The 24,116-nt window shown below is 33.0% G+C and overlaps 2 protein-coding genes across 3 annotated transcripts; both read right to left on the reverse strand.

Moving 5' to 3' along the window:
• Window positions 1–9,433: 9,433 nt before the first annotated feature.
• LOC113715551 (putative late blight resistance protein homolog R1A-3) lies at window positions 9,434–14,879 on the reverse strand. Its single transcript, XM_027239781.2, has 5 exons — window positions 14,319–14,879; window positions 11,104–13,295; window positions 10,576–10,659; window positions 10,288–10,371; window positions 9,434–9,830 (listed from the first exon to the last, which is right to left on the reverse strand). The coding sequence occupies exons 1-5, from the start codon at window positions 14,739–14,741 to the stop codon at window positions 9,695–9,697; spliced, it is 2,919 nt and encodes a 972-aa protein (XP_027095582.1). The 5' UTR covers window positions 14,742–14,879; the 3' UTR covers window positions 9,434–9,694.
• Window positions 14,880–20,720: 5,841 nt separating this feature from the next.
• Window positions 20,721–23,971, reverse strand: LOC113719102 (protein NRT1/ PTR FAMILY 5.5-like). 2 transcript variants are annotated; one of them, XM_027244136.2, is made up of 6 exons: window positions 23,779–23,971; window positions 23,611–23,665; window positions 23,280–23,494; window positions 22,514–23,145; window positions 21,839–21,898; window positions 20,721–21,767 (listed from the first exon to the last, which is right to left on the reverse strand). In XM_027244136.2, the coding sequence occupies exons 2-6, from the start codon at window positions 23,630–23,632 to the stop codon at window positions 20,903–20,905; spliced, it is 1,794 nt and encodes a 597-aa protein (XP_027099937.1). In that variant the 5' UTR covers window positions 23,633–23,665; window positions 23,779–23,971; the 3' UTR covers window positions 20,721–20,902. The 2 variants fall into 2 exon arrangements, with proteins under 2 accessions (XP_027099937.1, XP_027099938.1); XM_027244137.2 differs by lacking the exon at window positions 21,839–21,898.
• Between the last annotated feature and the right edge of the window lie 145 nt (window positions 23,972–24,116).

A 24,116-nucleotide genomic window follows, 5' to 3' on the forward strand; every position in this document is an offset into this window, starting at 1 on the left:
AAAAAAATAGTAACTACCTTTAGAAACTTTCAAGAAGGGCATTTTTGTACAAAAAAGTTAACAATATATATATATATATATATATATTGATTGAATCTTTGTTAGAAATAAGACACATTGTGTAACTACCTAAAACTTTGTTTGGTGGGGAGTAAATTGAAACTAGCCTTTAGCTTTACAGATGTAGTCGCAATTAAATATATACCAAAAGCAATGGAAATTAATTTGCCATTTAGTTTGCAATTTTCTAGTTTTTATTTACCTATGAATCGATATCTGTAATTGCGCCAATTTGTATTTTATATCCTAATTTTTAGTCAAGCTTTGGAGAAGATTTTGTTCAATATGCACAAGTATAAAAGTTAGTAAGTTTCATTACACTTTTTCTTCATCTGATCCTTAGTAACACTACTTTGTCCTTGTACCCAAAAAAAAAAAAAAATTTGTCCAAATGAACTTTAGATATGTACATCGTATCCCCTTCTATGATCAATCAAATATTTGAAACAACCTTTCCGTCCATGAACTTGTTGAAATGAAATTGGTGCCCCAAGACAACACTAGTATGGATGATGCTACATTTCAGACCAAAATATGCAAGGTCTTAATGGATTAAAAGTACTGCACTTAGGTCATGTCATATAAAGTAAATATATAAGAAAAAATGATAGAATGGAGAAGAATTGACTAGGACTTGTAAAAGCAAATGTAGAATTTTCCGAAAACAACTATATTAACTTTGATCTGTTCTTCTCCCTTCATCTAGATTATCAACTAGAGGTGGCAAAATGGGCGGGATGGGCGGGATTTGCTTGGATTTAAGATGGAACCGAATCATATAGGTTTGGGCCCAACCTTACCCATATATGTTTTGGGACTAACTTGGGCGGGATCACTTTGGGATGTGTTTAAATTGATCCCGCCCAATACCCAAATTTATTTTCTACATATTTTTTTCTTTAATTTATTTTTTATTTTTTATATAATTTTAATATTTTTGATTTATTAAATTTCTTTTAGTTTTATTAAATAAACATGCAAGTGCTTTATACTCAGGATTATCACCAAAAATTGGATTAACAAATAAAGGAAAAGATAGATATACAATCGTGACTATAAAAATTGTTAAAGATAATTTTTTAATCTAAGACTCCGTTTGGAATGGCTATTTTTTCAAAAAATAAGTTTTTCAAATACAATGTTACAGTAATATATAATAACTCAAAAAACATCCCATCCATATTAGTATATCTCAAAAAAATTTTATAGTAAAAATTTTTTATATACACTACTACAATAAAATATTTCATAAACACCCCCCAAAAATAGTTAATCCAAACGGAGCCCTTGCTATTTGAGCCCAATGGGTACCCAAGCATTTTCCAAAATTTTCCATCAATTAATGGGTACAATTGGGATTTGTCCCATTTTAAACCCAATATCAAATTCCAATACCCATCCTGCCCAAAGTTTCAATGGGCATGGGTAACCCATTGGGACTTGGGACAAATTGCCACCTCTATTATCAACCAACTAGAATTCATTGTCTCACAAACCTTATACTTATAAGATCCCTTCAATATTCTCCCATGATTCTCATGAATTTAGGTGGTGCGAATTGGTACATTTGTGCCACATTTGCACCCTATTTAATTATATATATATATATATATATATATATATATATATATATATATATATATATATATATAATAATGAGCATTGCGATGAGTATATTGAGATTAGCACTTTTACTTGTTTGCACTTCTATGCAATTTTTCTAATTTTTTGTTGTTGCTAAACTCCTTTTATTTAGTATGAGTGGGAGGTTTTGAATTCGAGATCTCTCACTTACATGCTCTCCCTGTATATCACCCAATTCAACCCTTCTCCCTACTCTACTTTAATTTCTTCTGCATTTAATCTATGTTCTAGCCAAATATAAAGTTTAGTATGTTCCAATGGGTTTAGCAATAGTTGAAAAAATAACAATTTGTCAAATTTAAAATTGCATTTCATATAGTCAAAAATTAATAGAAGTAATTTGGTCATACAAAAAATATGGATTACAAATATTATATTCTATTTCCCAAAATAAAATTTTAATTTTATATTTTGAAATGGATTACAAATATTACAAAAATCTTATAGTAATAAGGGAGGCAAGTGAAATTTTTTTGATACTGCCAGAAACTTCAAGACAAGTTTTTGAAATTATCTCTAGGAACTACCGCGGACTCGTATGGAGTTAAAGTTACTCCACTTTCAGCCCCAGAAAAGCACGATCATGGGGACATGGACGTGCTCCTTAGCAAGAAATAAGGGTAAAATGGTAGATTAGTTATTGTTTATGGGGTCAGGAACCACTCTCTATTAGTTTAAAACTCAGTCAATTGATGCAATCGGACTGGCCGGCCGCCGGCTGGCCCTCCTAGTGCCCTGTGCAATCAATAGATTTTCATATCTTGCGGCAGGCTTGTACTGGAATTTACGTTATAATATTGCTTACTAGGTGATGCATGAATATGAAAGATCATCATTGTACACTGCTATCTTTTTACACATTGTATTGCTGATTAGGTTAGGTGACTTAATACTTTATCCACCTTATTAATTAATTTTCTGAACAAATTAGTGCTGTTAGGCTGGCATTTCCTAGTGCCATGCGCAAGCACTTGATTTTGATAGCTTTTGATTAAGAATCATTTTGCTGTTTTACATTATAATGTTGCTGATTAGGTGATGCAAGAATTAGAAAGATCAATTATTCTCGTTTTTTTTTTCCCATTTTTGTTGCTTTCATCCTCTTTGATTCTTTTCATTTTCGTCTCTTTCATCCTCTCAATTTTCTCTCCTCCCCCACCCCCCCAAAAAAAAAAAAAGTATTTCGTAATTTTAAGAAGTGAAGTACCAAACACGAATAAGCATTGCCATGAGCATTGAGATTAGCACTTTTAGTTGTTTGCACTACTATGCAACCTTTCTTTTTTTTTTTTTCTGATTTTATTGCTAAACTTTAATTTTGTCTATACTTAATCTATGTTCTGGCCAAATATACAGTTTAGTCATGTTCAAATGCGTTTAGCAATGGTTGAAATGATAACAATTTGCTAAGTTCAAAATTGTGTTACATCTAGTGAAAAAGTTAGTACGGGTAAGTTGATCATTTAAAGATTATGACATTGTTGCGGCCCGATTCAAATTTCAGGGGACATAAGAGTGTTACTGATTGAAACTCGAATTTAATAATGAGGAAATCTTATATGCACTAACAGTGTATATACTATCACCCTTTAATTTATGACATGTGTGTAAAAATTGAATTTAAAATTTAAAATTTATATAGTTGTCATTCATCCAATACTGACGGTGTATACATTGTTAGTGTAGGAAAAATTAATCCTTTAATAATTAGGATAAATTGAAAATCCTCCCCTAGGGTTTCTAATGGTATTATTTAGCATCCCCAAACTTTGAAAATATCACTTAACTTTTCTAATTTAAATTTTTGTGTAACATTTATGATTCAAGTTCAAAATATAATGTTAAAAACTCAATTTGGGAGAGAAAAATATAATCTCATTTCAAAATTGCTCCCTTCTTGTGGTCTCCTAACTATCGTAATACACCAATTTTATATCTTAAACTTTTATAAGTTTGGTTGATGCGATTTTTCAATGAAAATGTAAAAGTAATGACGGAGTAGAGAGATCTTTTAATAATTTTTTTGTGTCATTGGTTTGGACAAGAAATATTTAAAAGTATAAATAATGTGCAATACTCGTTAAAATAATTGAAATATTTTACAATAATGAAAATAAATTTTTACACCAGCTTGAAAACAGCACAAAGAAGTTTATGTATAATTTTCAGAATTTTGGATTCTTCTAGTTTTCAAGTCATCAATTTTGACAGAAAAAATCAAAAAATATATATAAATGATTTATAAAGCTCCTTAAATTAACTCAAAACACCTTAAAGAGAATAATTGTTGTTTAGTTGCAAAAACCTCAAATAAACTTTCAATCATTAACCTTTGAATTAAAACACATGCTGCTATATTTTGTCCCTCCAAATCCAAACCTTAATTGTTTTTTTTCAAATTATAATTACAATAGTTCAAAAGTGCTAAATGATAATGCGAGGTGAAGTTTCTAAAATCATCTATTAATGACATATAGGGATAATTTCAGAAACCTCTCGCGAGGTTTCTAACAATTTTACTAGCCTCCCCTAAATTTTATAAAATTACATAAATCTTCCTTGAAATTAAGGCTTTGGTAACAAAATTAGTCCAAGTTAGAAAAAGTAACATTAAAAAAGTACTCTAAAGAGATAGATAAAACTTTTATTTTATTTATATTATATCATAAAAAATTTTATAGTAATTATTTTAAATAATATTTCAAATAACACTCGGGCGGTGTATGAATGTGAAAGTTCATTATTCTACTCTTTTTTTTTTTTTTTTGGGTTCCCTTGTGTTCATTTTTGTCGCTTTCAAACCATCAAATTCTTTATTTTCTCCTCCCTGGCCTGAGCCTGAACCTGACCCTGGCCGCCCTGACAATCAAGAAAGAGATACATTACAATAGTGATTTTTTTCTTTTGTATTTTTCTGCAACAACGACAATCTATCTTACTTCTATTCTAAACTAATTACAAGAGAGTAGAAGTTTAAAAGAATTTGTATGAGAGTTAGAAATGAATCATCAAATTAGATAAATACAATACTACACTCGAATTTTTAAAAAATTGTATTTATTGTAATGCGCTGGACGGTAAATGAACCGTCGCATAATAATTGACGCAACTTTTTTGGTGCCTCGTTAAATCAAATCCACTTTCAATCATTCATGTCTTTGGGCAGAACTTTTTTAGTGCGTTGTTCAATCAATCCACTTTCAATCTTTCATGTCCTTGGGCAGGATTATCCTGATGTTTTACATTGTATTTATTGCTAATTAGGTGATTTAAGCCAATACTTTATTTCCTAATGTCATGTGCAATCACTTGAATTTCGTACCTTGATGAAGGATTATCCAGCAGTAATGATTTATTTGGATAGGGTATTATTTAAAATAATTACTGTAGCACTTTTTATGATGTGATGTATGTAAGATAAAAAGATGATTAAAAATATAAAAAGGTGAATTGAAAAATATGTTTATAATATAAATAAAATATTATTTAAGATAAATTTTGTATCCAAATATTTCTAATTGTATCATATTGCTGATTAGGTGATGGATGAGCGAGACGAGTCAATTATTCTCGTTTTTCAATTTCATCGCTTTCATCCCGTCCTCTCAAGTTCTTTTCATCTTTCGTCCTCTCTGTTTCTTTAATTTTCTCTCCCCATCAGCCTGGCCGGCCGCCTTGGTTGAAGAACTTATCTTGGTGTTTTGAACCTTTAAAAAAGTACCTTCAATTTAAATAGCGGAGTACTAAAGCACGAATAAGTCCAAAAGGTCAGCAAAAAGCAGAAGCTCAATAATCATCAAAACCTAACCATGGTTAGTGCCCTTCATGTAAAATTGGAGAAATTGTTCGTTTCTAAATTTTTTTAGTGCCGATTTAGTCCCTAACTTTTACTTTTGATTAATTTGATACTTGAACTTATTTCACAATTCCAATTAAGGACCTTCGCGGTGACACAACTATCTAAAATTGATCTGACTCCTAATTGACTAATTAAATAGGGGTATTATCATGAAATTGTAATAAAACAAGTAAAGCATATAAAAAAAATCACCAAATAAAACTTTTAAATCGTGTAAAAAATCATCAAGTAAAACTTTTTTGAAGTTTAATATTGTGATTTTTTATACAATTTACTTGATTTATTATAATCCCATAAGTGATATTCCCAAAATACCCTTATTTAGTTGGTCAATTAAAAGCTATATTAGTTTTACGTGATGAAACGGCCATGGAAATCCTTAATTGGAACTGCAAAGTAAGTTCACATTTCTTTTGTTTTTTTCTGCAACGATGAAAATCTATCTTACTTCTACTCTAAACTAATTACAAGAGAGGAGAGGTTTAAAAGAATTTGTATGAGAGTTAGAAATGAACCATCAAATTAGATAAATAAAATACTACACTCTTTAAGTTTTTAAAAAGGGATAATTTTAGAAGTCTCCGTGAGGTTTTAGACAATTTCACTGAACTCCTCTGAGAATTGAAAAATTACACATACCTTCCTTGTCATTTAAAATGATAATTTTATCTTTAAATATTTTAATGAAATTCGCTTTTTTGGTATGCTTATATTGAGAATGAGTTTTAAAATTATTTTTTCATTCTTATTCCTTTTCTAAAATTTTTCGCCAATAAAACTGTAAAACTACTACTATTGCCTCTAGATTTCTATCATAACCAAATGCCAATCTAGTGATTTTTTTTTGATGAATTAATTTCATATGTAATCCAATGTTTTTGCTGATTTTTGTTTTCTATTTTTTGGTATTAAAATTAACAATAAATAAAAAAGAAATGACCCAAAAATACTACTAAATTATGATAATCCTACTACTCCAAAAATTTATAAACTCTAAATGAATTATTTCAATATTTTTTTATCTTATAAATCTAAATTCATAATAAAATACTATCAAAAATATCATATCATAGTAATAAAATTATTATTATAGTTGTTTATTAAATATTAGATATACACATGAAAATTTTGACACATTTTCCTTATAATTTTTCGAATAATCTTGTAATTATATAGGATATAAATTAAAACTCATTCCACAAGGGCATTTTTGAGCATTTATTTAAAAAATTGTTCAAGTCAATATTATTTTAAGGTTTTGTTATGAAAACTATCAAATCAAATGAGATAAATATAATTTTTCAAATCTTAAGAGAACTCAGTGAAATTTTCAGAAATCTCAGAGGAGGTTTGTGAAATTATCATAAAAGGGATAATTGCACATAGTACCCCTTATGTTTAAATAATTACAGAAACCTCTCTTAGAAAATACTTTGAAGCTCACTTTGCTGATGTAAGCGAAAAATCCCCATTCAAAATCCTAAAATGCCCTTATCAAAAAATTACTCTCATATTTTTATAAAGTTTTTTAGTAAATTTATTCCTATCCGCTAAAAAAATACTGATACCTACTTGACCAACAAAACTAATTCAATAAGAATCTATGTGCGGAGGAAACTAACGGTTTTATTTACTCTAAAATCACTACTATATGGAGTAAGATTGGATTTAGGTTTTGTGGGAGTCTATGACAAGATAGAAGTTTATCACTCTTGTTTTTCTTTTTTCATTTTTTACTTTTTTCAAAGGATTTACTAAATTGAATTTACAATACATTAGCTCTCTTCATGGAGACTTTAAATTCAACAATGGATGAAGGTTATTTTTGCCATTTAAGACAATGAGGGAAGGTATGTGCAATTTTTTAAAATTGGAGGGTGTTATCTAAAATTGTTATATACCTCAGGGGAGGTTTGTGAAATTATCCCTTTAAAAAACAAGAAAGCACTGTACTTATTGTGATGCACTGGGCGGTAGGTGAACCGTCGCATAATAATTGACGCAACTTTTTTAGTGCCACGTTAAATCAATCCACGTTCAATCATTCATGTCGTTGGGCAGAACTTTTTTAGTGCGTTGTTCAATCAATCCACTTTCAATCAATCTTTCATGTCTTTGGGCAGAACTTTTTTAGTGCGTTGTTCAATCAATCCACTTTCAATCTTTCATGTCTTTGGGCAGGATTATGTTGATGTTTTCTATTGCATCATTGCTGATTAGCTGACTTAAGCCAATTTTTTATTGATTAAATTTTATATACATTGAAATAATATACATTATCATCATTGAATTTATGATATATATAAAAAAATTTAAATTTAAATTTTATACAATTATCATTCATCCAATGCAACAATGACAGTGATGATGGAAAGATTATTATCTAGTGCCATGTGCAATCCCTTGAATTTCGTACCTTGAGGAAGGATTATGTAGCAGTTTTACATTATCATATTGCTGATTAGGTGATGGATGAACGAGACAGCTCAATTATTCTCGTTTTTCAATTTCATCGCTTTCATCCATCCTCTCAAGTAGGGTGTATTCGAGCCGAGTCGAAGTCGAGTACTGCTATATTCGAGTTCGACTCGGCTATAATATAATTATACTCGAGCTCGATCGAGTCGGAGAATCACAGCTCAAGCTCGAGCTCGATCGAGTCCTTAAAAAGCTCGAGCTTGACTCGATAAGGGTACTCACCCGTAATTTCTTAAAATTTATTTACCTATATTAGTAATTTTATATATAATTTTTTTAATTTTATTATGTGATACTCGATAGAACTCGTCGAACTCTCGAGTATCAAATTTCTGAACTCACGCTCGATGAAGCGAGTTCGAATTCGAGCTTCTGATCGAGTACATATCGAGCTCGAGTCGAGTAGATTGACTCAGCTCCACCCCTACTCTCAAGTTCTTTTCATCTTCGTCTCTTTCGTCCTCTCTGTTTCTTTCATTTTCTCTCCCCACCGGCCTGGCCCTGGTCGGCCGCCTTGGTTGAATAACATATCTTGGTGTTTTGAACCTTTAAAAAAGTACCTTTAATTTAAAAAAGTGGAGTACTAAAAACACGAGTAAGTCCAAAAGGTAAGCAAAAAGCTGGAGCTCAAAAATCATCAAAATCTAACCATGATTAGTACCCTTAATTTAAAACTTTTATTGGCTAAATGTTGCTTTCAAATTCAAAAAAATCTTTTAACGGATGCTCAGATTCTATTGCGTTTCGAAATCTATGGTTCAGTAACTTAATAATGCTTTTTAGTGCTTGTGTATGATCCTACTGCAGAGTTGAGTTTCATAAACAAGCTCCATAATAATATTATGTTTTTTCGTAGAACATTTACTGGCTTGAGGCTTTGGCACTGCTTAGTAATCCTTATCCTCATGTTCAATTAAACACTTTTTTATGTTGAAAACACTGAAAACACAATTAGCAGAACAACGTAGCAGAACAAAGACCAATAGCTAGAATTGCTCCTCTCCACTTTTTCATACAATAATTTGAAAATCTTGGGATTTTGATCCGGAAAATATTTTTACAACATGAAATTTGCATTTTGTCCATCTTTCTTCAATTCCTGCTCTTATCTTCTTTTTTTTTTCTGTCAAACTCCTGCTCTTATCAGGAAATTTGCATTTGTCCATCTTTTGACCTGCATTCACACTCGTTTGTGCATTTTTGAGAATTTTCTGTAAACTCGTTTGGTATCTATTCACACTCCTAAACAGATTCTAACAGTTGCCAAAGCATTCATTTTTCCAGAATGAAGAAATTGTAGATCGTCTTCCTTTCCACAGTCATTCTCTCTACGCTTCATTTGATACTAAATTCGGAACAACAAACCAAAGAATGCAACAACAAATATGAGACTTAGTTTTATGACCAATGCATAAAAACATCAACTTTGATACATAAAAAGGTTTTTGATACATTTGTAGTTCGACTGAGCCAGCAACGGCATGATCGACCATGAACAAGAGGAGAGCCCTCAATTCATCACTTATTTTTTGCCAGCTTTATCATTTTTCTCCAAAAAAGACAAAAAAAAAGGAACAAGGAAAATGAAAAGTCGAGGACCTTTTGGTGTTTAGTGAAGCTTCCGTCCTCTCTTCTGAATCAGCAGTACCTAAATTAATTTTTTCCTTTCTTAAACCAATTAAACAAACCTTTCTTCTCGCTTTTCTTCATCGGGACAGTTGTCTGAGCATTCACATTTGGTGCAATGGATTGTTTTGAAATGGCTCTCTGTGGCGGTGGAATTTCCGCGCTTAAAAAAGAGAACCAGAGAATAGGTAAAATGAAGAAATCTAATCCAGGGAATGTATACGTACTCCAATCAAAATAAGAATCAAGATTTAGCATTTTTTTAACACTGTTCTAGTGTTAATAGTGTGTTTTGCTAAAGGGTTCAGTCGATAAGTTCTCTTCTATGTTCTATTGGTTTTTGCTGGTACAACATTGTAGAATGAGCCGAAAAACATTGTAGAATGAGCCGAAATAGATGATGAAAAACATAGGTTTATTGCAAAAAGCCTAAGTTGCACCTAACCCATCTCTACTGTTTCCATTCCATCTATCGCATACCTCCAGTTTATCTAGCGTATATTGAAATGAATGTTTCTTGAAAAGTGTTTTTTTTTTTTTTTTAAAGTTGAAAATTCTAGCTATACCTATTGATTTTCAACATGAGAATTCCTATACTCGAAAGAAGAAAAGGAAAATACCTTGTTGTCTTGTTTATGGCTCCTGCAGTTGGTAAAATATCCCCAGTTGCCTTTTCCTTGCCATCAGCAACGGAGGCCATTCCACTGAGCAAAAATATATTCATTGTAAGGTTGTCTCTCAAGCAAAGAATAATTTACATTGCAACTCATGAAACAGACTGAGGAGTAAACTACATTGCAAAATGTTACTAATAGCCAACCAAATTGATATGTATATTCTAATTTGGAAATAGCCAACCAAACAGACTGATGAGAATTCCTATACTCGATGGAAGAAAAGGAAAATACCTTGTTGTCTTGGTTATGGCTCCTGCAGTTGGTAAAATATCCCCAGTTGCCTTTTCCTTGCCATCAGCACCGGGGGCCATTCCACTGAGCAAAAATATGTTCAATGTAAGTTGTCTCTCAAGCAAAGAATAATTTACATTGCAACTCATGAAACAGACTGAGGAGTAAACTACACTGCAAAATGTTACCAATAGCCAACCAAATTGATATGCATATTCTAATTTGGAAATAGCTTATAAAAGATGCATATTTAGTTAAGTGATAAGAAACAAATGATTGCATTGTATAGTCTTCGGCTCTTAAAATTGGTTATTCATATGGTAAAATATCTCTTTCCAGATTTAAAGTATTTATTCTTCAGTTTTGTCCAATCCAAAGAACAATACTTGGCTCATCGAAAAGTAGGCAGAATGATAGAGCAGGGAGGCTAAAGCAATGTTCAATGGCAGTCCATGACGACTAGCTAGGAGTACTTTAGGAAACGATAGAGAGTTAAAAGAAGCATTATTTCGATTCATATTGATTTACCTGTCAGGTTTTCCTCCACTGAAGTGCTTATCAAGCTTGAACCCTTGGGTTTCTGTTAATTTTAGCTTCTCAATTTTTGTAGCTGAGTCAAGCAATGACGGAGTGGGATCATACAGTTCAATCTTCTGGAGGCTTCTTATCTTCCCAAGGTCAGATGGGATGTCCTTTAGCTGACTGCAGTCGCGGATGATAAGACATTTCAGCGTTGGAAAATGACTCTCAGAAGATTCCCAATTCAACAAATTTTTTGCACCAATGTACAGAACTCTAAGACGATGAAAACCTCCATCTCTTGTCTCCAGCTTCCCTTCCTGGAATACAGTATCCTTCAACTTAAGCACCTGAAGAAACTGTAGATTTCCTAGAGTGGTAATGTGTTCATTTTTAAGCCTTGTATTCTTCAAAGTCAACCTTGTTAGCTTTGTTGGAAAGCTGTCTGCTCGAAGGACATTTAAGCTGAAGTTACTACCCTCATTCACTAACTTCAAATTTTGAACACGTTGTATGTAGCTCGAGATACCTGCAAACAAACAAGATCCCCCACTAGCCTCCAAGAGCAGGTCTATTTCCCCACATATTCCCAGTTTTTTCAAATTGGGAGTCCTCTGGAAGACCTCTGCTGTGCAACACTGGGATGAGATTGTACAAAGAGTTTCTAGTTTTTGACTTTGGTGTTTGGCAAGAGATAGTGGCAGAAGTATGGAAGAGTTAGTATGCAGATGACTCAGATGCAACATCCTCCATATGTCAGCTTTTACTTCAAGAATCCGAGATGAGGTTTCAAATATAACAGTTTGCAGGTTTGAAAGGTTAGACATTTCCTTTGGAACAGTGTTGGACATACAATACATGGCAATGTACTTTAGAAGAACCAAGGAAACGAGTTGAGTAGGGAAACAGCGGAAAATTATTGATTTGACATCCAACACCCTAAGCAACTTGAAGCTTTCGGAAATGGATGAGACATTGTTTGGACGCAAAGGCTTTTCTTCCTTGGCAAAACTCAAAAATGACCGGACATACTCGAGAGATTTTTGAGAGAACACATGTCCCAAAAACTCTGGCTTAATGGAGAGGCGACGATAACTACCTGAAGCTGGGTTGACAGTTGTAGCCTCGTCAACTTTTGTTTCTTGAAATAGGTGTTCTTCTACAGCCTCATCCTTGCAGAAACTGCGCAATGTATCGTGGATAAGACATGTCTTTATCTGACCATTTGTTTTCCTTTGACCCACCATTACTAAATTCCTAGCAACCAGGTCTTCCAAATGATCCTCTGCTATATCCTCCAAACTCATATCCCCATTTGGCCTTATGAAATCTTCAGCAATCCATAATCGCAATATTTTCCAGGCTGGGATCTCAGAGCCTTCATGGAAGACGCCTAGGTAGAGAAAGCACTGCTTCAAGTAGAAAGGCAAGATATCATAACTTAGCCTTAGTAAACCCCTATGCCTTTCATCTTTAGCAACATAATCATCCACCCCATTTGACACTTTTTCCCACAAGTGTATATTTTCTGGCAGACGTTGTAGAATTCCACCAATTACCACTATTGACAGCGGCAATCCATCACATTTTTTGGCAATATTGGATACATAGTCCTCCAGGTCCGGATCCAAGTTACAGCTTTTCAAACCAGCTTTCTTCAAGAGTAGCTCCTTACTCTGCTTAGGAGTTAGGCGAAACGGTTCATGATGAAATCCAGAAGGATTAGCACAACGAGCAACGTCAAATATTCGACTAGTAATTAAAACCACACTGCCTTTCTGTTTGGGGAAAGCACCCTGGATTTCTTCCCATGCTTTTATGGTCCAGATATCATCCAACACGATCAAGTATGTCCTTTTTTTCAACTCCTCTTCAACTTTTTTAATTAACTGATCATCTTCCATGACCTTAATTTCCTGCGTGATATCAACAAAAGCACGCAGAATGTCTTGGAATACTTTAGTTTTGCTGTAATCTTGAGAAACTTTGACAAATGCACGATCAGGGAAACTATCATGAATTCTGGGATCTTTCAAGACCTTTTTAGCTAGTGTAGTCTTTCCAAGACCAAACATACCAATGATGGAGACTACATTCAGCTGCTCTGGATCTAACTTTTCAGATTCTTTCTTCAGAAGGTCTATTACAATATTGGTGTCAGTGTCCAAGCCAACTACATTGGCTTCGCCAGCAGAGGGATCCTGTTGATACATTTACAATCAAATTAGAATGACAGGGGCAGTATCAAATTAAAGTACATATATAAGTGCACAAGTCAATGATAAAATGGTAAAGAAATACAAAAAGCACAGAGCTAAATGAACTTGAACATGCAAAACTAGCTTGTTCTACTCGACAAGAGACATGTTCTGAAGAACTTTGAGTGGTGGCATGAATAGAAGGTAGGTTCCAATTTTATGTGTAGGTGGTGTCTTGGTATTGGTAAGCACAAGAAATTAGCAACCATATTAGCAGTTTGACCGAAAAAAAGTGAATGCATTAATTTCTAACCAGTTAAAACAATTTATGAATCTTAAAAATTATGAGCGTTACCAGAAATTAGGTTGACCAAAACAATTCACAACATATCTCATAAAAAGTTTTACTTTCCCAATAGTTCTCATATTGGATTGTTTTCCAATTTATGCCAAGTGCACCTGTATCAGTACATCTTTCTTCCAATTGAACACGAGTTTTCAGCTTCTTATTCATAAAACTCTTCTTGGTCAAACCATCCATATGAGTGCAAAATAGATGCGGTTTATTTTTAACTTCAATTCATTTAGAATCTTTTCAACCTAAAAAATAAGGAACTTTCAGCATGTTTTTGATAATTCCCAAAAAGTAAATTTAATGTTTGTAACATATCTGTTTTCTGTTCGCTCACTTTTGCATAAGGTACCTTACAGACTTTAAGCCCAAAGAGCGGTGGTGGAGCCAGAATTACTTTTCAGGATTCAAAGATTAGCAATAAATATTTCTTAACTTTCTAAATAATTAACGCTCACAATATTTAAACAAATTCACATAAGATAGCACAACTAGTGGTAATTCATGTACTTTCTACAAATCAGAGAGGAAAAGATTTTCAAGAAATCATTGTTAAAACTTAGAATGTTCATTCTTGGGCTTGGATATAGTGTAGATCTCCCCTTGCCCAAGGAAAAAGAAGAAATATCAGTATCATGAGTGTGACAGCAAGGTGATATTATGCATATACATACCTCTTCTTTCTTCTTTGGAGGTCCAACATAGATGTTGTCAACTATGGCAGCACCTTGGGCAGCCGGCACCAATACCAGGTTAGTATTCTGCACCATACGGCCAAGCTTCTCCGTGCCTTCTCCCAGCTTGTGAAGGCTCCCAATTCCAGCTTTGTGCAGCAAAACAGAATAAATATACGTCTCTACAATATTTTCAGCTTCAAGCACTTGATGCCTTATCTCGTCAGTTATGCTCTTGAGATAGGCATTCTGACGATAACGCTCCTTGGTGTATTCCTTGAGAAACCCATTAAGCGTGTTAATGGATACCCTGAGCTCCTCAGAGTTACCCTTTGCTTCCGTGATCAAATGATAGTGGTACTCAATCTGCTCCTTGAGGTTTGTCAAAATGAATTCCCAAACTGAGTCTGGAACATTTCCCATCTCTGAAAATCACTCTGCAGGGATTTCCTGGGTGTTACATGACTTCGGAAATTAAGCTACATGTACTAGGATGGATGATTGAAACTCGAAACTGGAAATGGATGTGGAAGTAATCAGGGTTGCCGGGTTGGCCTGGGTAGCACTAGTGACTAGAGGTTGACTTACCCCAACCCACCACTATGTAAGAAGTCATTCTATAATCTTTTCGAGAGAATCTTTTTTTTTTTCCCCCTTTTTACAAACTGCAACCCGCTGTTTTGTTTTTTGTGGGTTCACTAGTTGAACAGACGGTGATAGAAGACCATAAAATAATATACTTACGAGAAAATTGTTTAAAATGTTCCACACATTTTGTAAAAATAAATTTTTTTGTGCTTTACTTTCAAAATGTTAACTTTGCATCCCTTATAAATTTAGCTTATTTAATTTTGATTCTAACCGAAGTTTTCGATCATTTTGTAGCTTAAAATTGTCACATGACCTACGTGCAGTCATGTTTTATGCACAAAAAATCAGATCCCATTTTTTTAGTGATAAAAATGAATATGAATTGGGTCAGATTTCATTTTTTAGGAGAAAAAAATGAATATGATTTGGGTTTAAGTTCTATTTTTTAGGGGTAAAAATGAATATGATCGGATCACTTGCTTAACTCCAAATGGGATCTAAACTTTTTGTTCTTAAAAAAATGAACATGTGTGATTCACAGAGTAGATTCAGGGTAAAAAATGACCAAAACTCTAGGTCAGAATCAAATTTTACGGATTTAATTTTGTAAGGGACGTATTTTGAAAGTGAAAAACAAAAAAAATTTATTTAACAAAATATGAGAGATATTTTAAACTATTTTTCCTATCCTTATTGTATCGGTGGTTGAATCAAGCGACCAGTTCTCAAGATTTTACTTGATAGTAGAACCGATGAGTCATTCACTAGTCAATAAACCGCATCCTAATATGAGAATTTGTACCAAATTCATGTACTTGTACAAGTTGTAATTTGATGTTTACATGCATATAATAGTTTTTACATTGTTCATAAGCATTGTCACGTGCAATTCTCCTTGCCCAAACCCTATCTTTTTTATTCTTTTTTTTTTTTTTTAATTTGGAAGGATGGGATTTGAAAAGTAGGAAGAGAAAAAGGGAGATTTGAATACAAAATCTCTAAATTTTAGGATCTCAACTTAAACCACTAAATTAAAACCCCAAACCCTACCTTATGTTCATCGATTCAATTGCCTTTGAGGTAAATGTAAATTTAAGTACTCTCACATTATGCTTACTTTAGGCTTTCAGTTCTTTTTTTTTTTTTTTTTTTTTTTTCAAGTTTATTCCAAGTTAATCCACCATGTTTTACGCATTCAACAATTCAAGTTTTTGTCCAACTAAAAAATTTCTCTCTCCTGTTCTCCAATTTCTTTTTTTTTTCCTCTTCTCAAAAAGTCTTCCTCTTAGGGAGAGAAACTATTCTCCAATCGATTCCATTTTCACTTTGTTTTCTATGATAAAGTCTCTTCTAAGATTTCCTAGTAAGAATTTTCTATTTCTCATATGGATTCCGAATGAAAATTTTCTACTCTCCTAGGAGTTCGGAGTGAGATTATTGTGTAGTTTTTTTATTTTATTATTAGATTTGAATTTATTTTAGATTTGGTTTATTGATTTTTTTTGGATCTTGGGTCTGTCTTGAAAAATTTCATTATCATTATTGGATTTAAAATAGTTGATGAGCAAATGTAATGATTGAAACATGCATAGAAGAAAGGTGCAACGATTTATCTTATAAGATAACATTTCAAAATTCTTTGTATTGTTCAAATTTATTTGTAATTTTTTAGATCTTTGTATCTATTAAATTACAAATTTGTTATTTCTAGTCCATGTTTGTCTTGATATTAGTCTAAATGTCTGTGAAAAAAATCAAATCGTGCTAGATAATTTTCAGTAATTTTTCTAATGAAATTTGCTTTTTATCAAAAGAAAGAAAAAAAGAAATTTAATCCACCAAGTCATAGTGTTTTTCTCTTTTGATAAAACAATAGCCAATATTATTAATGAATTAGTTGAAAATCATCCAACACGATTTGTTTGACTAAAAAAGCTGCACTAATAGCAAAATATACATCAAATATGTCACAGATATATTTAATCTGAAAAATCATTAGATTTATCAGAGTTACAAAATAAGAAAGATTACCTTATGAGTGACAAACCATCAAATTTGACTAATTCTACAACCTGCTCTATAAATATTTGTGTATGTCTATTCCATTAGATCTACTGTCCAACCGGTTCAATTTCAAAACTAATATTAAGATCTAACAAGAGGACACAAAGAATTTCAGATCTTACATATGGATCTAAAAAAACTCTTAGATTAATAATATTGTTATCGCGCTTGCTGCGGACATCATCTCAGATTAATAATATTTTTGTCACTTTCTATCAAAAAAAAAAAAGTCTTAGATTTGAAAAAAATAATAAAAATCTAAATAAATCTCCCACCAAAATAACCTAGAAAAGAAGAAAAAAAACTCTCATTAGTAAATAGTAAATATTAGGAGAGAGAAAACTTTCACTTTATTGATGATTGTAAATAGTAAATACTAGGAGAGAGAAAACTTTCACTTTATTGATGATACATCTGATATATACGACCCTTGGGAGAACATGTTTACCTCTCCACTGTGTGACAAGAGTCACCACTACGGTCATAAAAATTTCGTTTGTAATGTCTATTTTGAAAAATATTTGAATATTATAATATTTTTACCCTTGTCCTTGCTCTTCATATTTTTTAAATTACAAAGATGTGATACACCTTAGGTAGATAAAATCTGGAGCCGGTTCTTCCTACCAATCCAGCCTCCCCCAATTATATGTTCACTAAACTAATTAGTTTTAAGTTTCTTCTCATGCTGACTTCGAATTTTGTGTTGCATATGCACTTATACATTGGCATTGCCTAAATATGAGCGATTTTATTTATTATATTTCATGTGATGCCAATCCAGAAGACATTTGAGTGTGAAAGATCCATAATTAATAATACCATATTAGTTGCTTTCCTAATCGTGCACGTGAGAAAGGGGTAGGAGACAAATAATAACCAAATTTCTAACTATGATTAGCCTAATCACTTAATGGTTAGTTTGGACTTTGTCCACGCAAAAAAAAAAAAAAAAAGAAACCAAGAAATATGATTTTAAAAAAATTGCTACCTTCTAGCTGGCTAAACAACTTGCAGGGTAACATGTGAAATGAACCCTTTGATATTTAACCTTTAGCAATTACCGGCGAATTTCTAAGAATATTGTTAAAATAAAAAACTATCATACAATTGGTGAGCTTTGAGAGTCTGTTCCGATTTTAAGGGAGCTGCATTTACGGTATGAGGCAACTAATAAAATTAGAATTAATTTTTAAAATTTTTGATTGCATTAGTTTTCTATAATTTCTACCGCTTTTTTTCCCCAAGCTTTCACTGCTCGTCTCCCGACACCGACATGGACATGATAGGACGGATAGGACGGCCATGACAGCTACAACTACAATGTACAAATTTCGTCAATCTTCTTTCTGATTTAAGCTTGGTGGCATTCAGTTTTAAAAAAAAAAAAAAAAATTTTCCTGACACCACAAATTTTGCGGCGTCAACTTTTTTTTTCCCCTAATTTGTAGTGTCAATTTTTTTTCCTGACGCCACAAATTTGATTTGCGGCGTCAATTTTTTTTTTTGAAACTCTCGTTTTATTATCAATTAAGTTTATATGCTAATTATTACATTCTATAAATATTGTTTAATGTTACATTATTTATCATTATTCAAGTTAGCATTAACATTAAAAATTTAAAAACTATAACTTAGGCAAATTTTAGAGTGTTTTTAATAGCATTGATTATCATCTAAATTTATAAAATTAACATAATTCTAATATTGTATATTAAATTTTTGACAATTCTGATTTATAATAGGATTTTAGTAATACGAATTAGGGATTTTGATTTTAAAATTAGCGTTAAAGGGTTCATGTTTATATTAAGGGTTACACTGTGTGGGTTTGGAAATTAGGGTTTCATATTAGGTAAAATGTTAAACCCTAAACGCTTATTAAGCCTAATTTATTATTATTTAAGTTTCTATACATATTATTACATTCCATAAATATTGTTCAATGCTACATTATTTATCATTAATTAAATTAACATTAGAGTTAAAAAAATTTAAAAATATGACTTAAGCAAATTTTATTAGTAATTTAATAGCATACTTAATTATCATCTAAATTTATAAAATTACCATTATTCTAATATCATATATTAAATTTTGGACAATTCTAGTTTATAGTAGAATTTTAGTAATACGATCTAAGAGTTTTAATTTTAAAATTAGGGTTACAGAGTTACACTGTGATGGTTTGGAAATTAGGATTTCATGTAAAATGTTAAACCCTAAATCCTAATTAAGCCTAATTAAGGTTACGTTCTACGGGGAAAAAAAAACTTCGTCGCAGTTACCTTTTATTAAAGTTACGTCTTATTAAAAAGGAAAAAAAAGAGAATATATCGCCACTCATCTCGTGAGCGGCGATGCATAAAAGACAAAATAAAATGAGCAGCGATCAAATGTTCCAATTCCTTTGCCGCTGCCGCTCATTTCATGAGCGGCGAAGCCTTTACGAAAATTAAAAAAAATACAAAACTAAAGCAACCCAAAATAAATGAAAATTAAAAGTATTTTTATTAGAAACCTCACATCTCAGATGTGGCGACCTCTTATTCCGAGACCCGCCCTCAAACAACAACAATTTTCTGACAATTTTTAATTTTGACGATATTCCAAGAAATTTGCCGCAATTACCATATTTAATTTGAGATGTATATAGTCTTGTTTTAATTTTTTTTTTTTAATGGTGATTGATCTCAACTCATAAATATAAGAGGATGTAGCCAGCGTTTTGATTCAACTCCACACACACACACAGATGCATATACTTGCACTCTATTAAATGTGGGAGTGTCTGAATCAGGTGAGTTAGATTTTTTGATATGTTTTGGAGGAATCAGAAAATTTACTTGGAGGAGATGAATGCTGACATACCTAAACCTAATGTATCTAACATAAAAACAAATTTTCAGGTTTTTACAAGGGCAAAAGTTTACATTTTTTACCAAGTTCAAAGACTTTTGTAAGTTAGTATTCAACCCTTAATCCACAGCAAAAGTTTACATTGATAAGAATTATATTTAAAAATCTAGAATATTTTAAAACTTAGGGGTAGTGCCCCCTACGACCAATTTTTTTTCCTTTTTTTGGTAAGTAACAGCTAGATTTTGAATGTCTTTTCATAGCTATATATTAACAAATATATATTATGAGCGTTGGATGAATGACAAATATGTAAAATTTGAATGTAAAATTCAACTTTTGCATATATGTCATGGATCCAATGATGATAGCGTATACACTATCAATGTATATAAAATTTACTCTTGTGTAAATACTGTTGAAAGACTACAATATGTAATTAACAAAATTTCAAGGATTCAAATTTCAAAAGTTAATAGCTAGCATTACGCTTTAATTAAAACAATGAACCGTAAAAATAATTTATCCTGCCAAATTTTTAAAGATTAATTTTTCATACATTATCAATGTGAAAAAAGAAAAAAAAAAACATCTGACAAGTGCACATAGATGCATGCCACATAAGTTCTATAGAAATTTGAAATTTATGTTCTACATATATGCCTCTAATGGTGTAAAAAAAAATTTTACGCTGACAGCGTGTCAAAGATTAATTCATTGGCATTGTCGAATAGTATTTTGAACGCCAAGGAATGAGCGTCCAAACGCCAAGAAAATGAGCTTCCAAAACGATGATGGTACTCCCTAATGGCAAGTTGTTTATGTGCTGAGTGTTGATTGGCTTTTGGCATTGTAAAATTCCGCAATATAGTTAGCACTCGCGCATCATTCATGAGAGATTGTTTGTTCAAATGAAAGTTAGAACTAAAAATTTGGGAAAGAAAAAGTTTTCCACAAGCACGAGACTACCCATACAAGAATTCTGAAACTTTAATACTACAAAATATTCTATTTCCCCAGTTTGAGAAACTAAAACGCCTGACCCTGATTGATTCCTTGATGCTCATTTCTCATAGAATGCCTTCATTTGCCTTGAAAAACGAAATAACAGTTCCATTTATATTCTGTCCCTCATTTGGTCCTGATTTCCCGGTTCCATCAGCTTGTGTATCCCTTGAAACTGGTTGTCTATATGGAAAGGGAAAAAGTATGGCCATCACCACATACCAAATCAGATTTGCAGTACTCAGGCCTGCAAGCACCCAATAATAGTAATCCAACCGACTGTTATTCAAGTCATGCTGAAACCAGCTCGTTTTACCCCCTTTCTTGCTGATCTCACCCACGACATACACTGATAAAACACTTCCAATGATTCCCAGACCAGATAATCCAGGACTGAGATAGATGAGGTACCTTTTCATCGATGGAGGACTTTGATCATTCAAGAATGGGGTAACACTATTCTCATAAAATGAGTCCATCCCGCCCAGAAGAAGAAATTGAGGAACAAGAATGAAGACAGTCATGGGGATTTCCTCGTCAGGCTTGTCGGATAAACCATGATTTCTTATCACATGTATCCTTTGAGTTTCGACTATGGCAGCGATTACGCAGCTCAATGCTGAGAATATTGTGGCTAATGCGATACCAAATGCGGGTGCATACTTTTTTCTGCCTGCTCTTTCTAAGCAGTTTGAGACACAGTCGTACACCCATTTAAAAAATTTCTTTGCTGCTGCATACAGCATCAGAAGGATTGAATCAGGGAACTTCAATATTCCGACCTGGTAATTCATGTGGTTTGCTTGCTCCACGAAGTATGTGTTTCCAATGGAAGTTACTACCCCACAAATTATGCATGTGATCCAAATTGGAAGCATGCGAATTAGGACTTGTCTCTCTTCACTTTGAGTCCTCAATCTGATGACAGCCCTATCAAGAGAACCTAACCAAAGAATTAGAAGAATGAATAATAAAAAACAGCAGCAAATAGTGGGAATTACCTGTTCCATGATCTGTTAATCCAGAACAAAGACGTGTATTTACATTTGGAGTACTTGAACCTAGAGCATATAGCAGTGGACAATGTAAGACTATGGGTGACTAAGGGTGAGAGATGAATTAAACTACCTGATACTCCAATCAAGTTTGGCTGGCTAAAAATGCCAGTTCAAAGTAAATTCATTTGTCAATTCATTAAACAAAGCCTGATAAAGAACTAGTGTTGGTTAATATTTTAAGCTAGTCTCAAATTTGGATGGATTAAACAAAACTTTACATTTGCATACCGTTAATCGAGCTTCTTGAGCTGGGCTACTCAAAAGCTCATTTTAGCATAGCCCAAATCTCGATCAATTCAAACTGGAAACACCATTTCAATATCGTTAAAGATTTCAAACAATCATGAAAAGTAGGTATTGACTCCTATCACTCCTATGTGATTCAAAAGCAGATAATTTGATAGTGAAGGCAGACTTATTAACAATACATGATCATTAATAATGAAATCGTATTTAGATTGTCACGGTCATTTCAACGGAGTATGATGTTGCTTGTGAAGGAATTTGTATAGCTATGGATAACTGTCTTTAACAAGAACTGGTTACTCTGTCCCAAACAACTCGAAAACAGAACAAGAAGAAAGGAAACATGAAGATGCAAGAGTATGCATCACGAACCCGAGTTTACTGTCCTCGTATTTATGTGCACAAAGCGAGAATGCAAGTGTTGCCACCAAGGTGCAGATAGCTGGAATTCCAAACCGGAGTTTCCATGGCTTTATATATGGAAGACCAATAAGTACTCCAGCAGCAACAATGAGTACGAACATAATGCCCCACACTCTCCAGTCTTTAATGGTGCCTCCGTTTCTTTCTTTCTGACTGTTAACAAGTTTTAACATTGCTTCTAGTGGTTGAAATTGAAGTTTTGATAAATTCTCTTCAAGAGTGTTAGTTGGCTGCTGCCTTCTGTATTCAGTAACTGATGCGGGTGGGACTAATGCTGTGCTAGAATCAGCGTCAGTTTTTCCCTGATTCAGTATCATCTGAGCGAGCCTAACTGGATGCCCTATAAGATTTTGAGGCCTATCATAATTAGCATTATCATCAACTGGCTTCCTTTGGAGCTGATCCAAGGCAAATGCTACCAATGAGACGATGTGCCCACTTACTCCAACAGCTGTCAGCACCAGACCTGTGTAAAGAAGGGCCTTCTGTGTGTGACCAATGCAATTAGGCTGATAATCACTACAGGTATGCGTTAACTTATGCAGTACTGGAGGTGTAGACATTGACAGAAACCCCAAGCCCTGCTCGCAAGGGCGGATTGTCAATTTAAGCAAGTCAATTAAACTGAAAATTTCACTTAGACGGTACAGATTGATGTCAAAATAGATGAAGGGGAGGAGGAACTGAGACAGAATTCTCCAACGGAAGAACTTACAGTGGAAAAGGCTATACTTGAGACCAGCAGAATCCAGAAATTATCCATCCCACAGTCCACGAATAAGAAAAGAAATAGAGGGACAGTTTTACTGAGGCCAGTGTATACGTTCATTATTCCAGCAGCACGAGTAAACCCAACATCCCAAACATCTGTCAAGTACTTCTGCATAATCCACGTTACATATGTTGCCAACATATCAGCCCAGATCAGAACTGCCCACCATAGAAAGAAATCAGAGCTGGTACTTTTAGCAGAAAAAAGACTATTTACCCAGAGAATGTCAAGTAAATGGAAGATATTTGATGAATCTGAAAATGAGAAAAAGTACCCATTATTCTGACAAACGCCATTCTCTTTTAGACCTTACGGATCACCCTGCAGTTCTGCAGTCCAGAGTATGAGAGAAACAGCATTAGGACGATGGAAAATCAAGCCGAAGACTACAAAAATTTCCAAAACCATATGAATCAGAGTTTAGACTTTAGTTTTCCTTTACCTCTAGTTGCTATACTGGGCGGCCTAAGAGGGGGGAAACCAGTTTGAGGAACTTTTCTGCAAGAATCACGAGTGTTGATTCAGTAGTCAACTTGTGTATTAGCAATAGTTGATACCTTTCTCTGCTTCTCATCACTACCTGCAAGGTTCATTTTATTTGAATAAATATTGGAGTCCAAAGAGTGCATGGGGATGGCATTTGATCAGATTAAAAGTCGAGTATTTTTTGCTATTGCGTTGATTTTACACTTGCGCCTAAACTTGGGCCACAAAGATAACAAAGCCTGTGAAAAGATGTACGTCAAAGATAAAGATAATTTGATATTACTAATTCCAAGT

The sequence above is a fragment of the Coffea arabica genome, chromosome 11c (genome assembly GCF_036785885.1).
Source record: "Coffea arabica cultivar ET-39 chromosome 11c, Coffea Arabica ET-39 HiFi, whole genome shotgun sequence".
Taxonomy (NCBI): domain Eukaryota; kingdom Viridiplantae; phylum Streptophyta; class Magnoliopsida; order Gentianales; family Rubiaceae; genus Coffea; species Coffea arabica.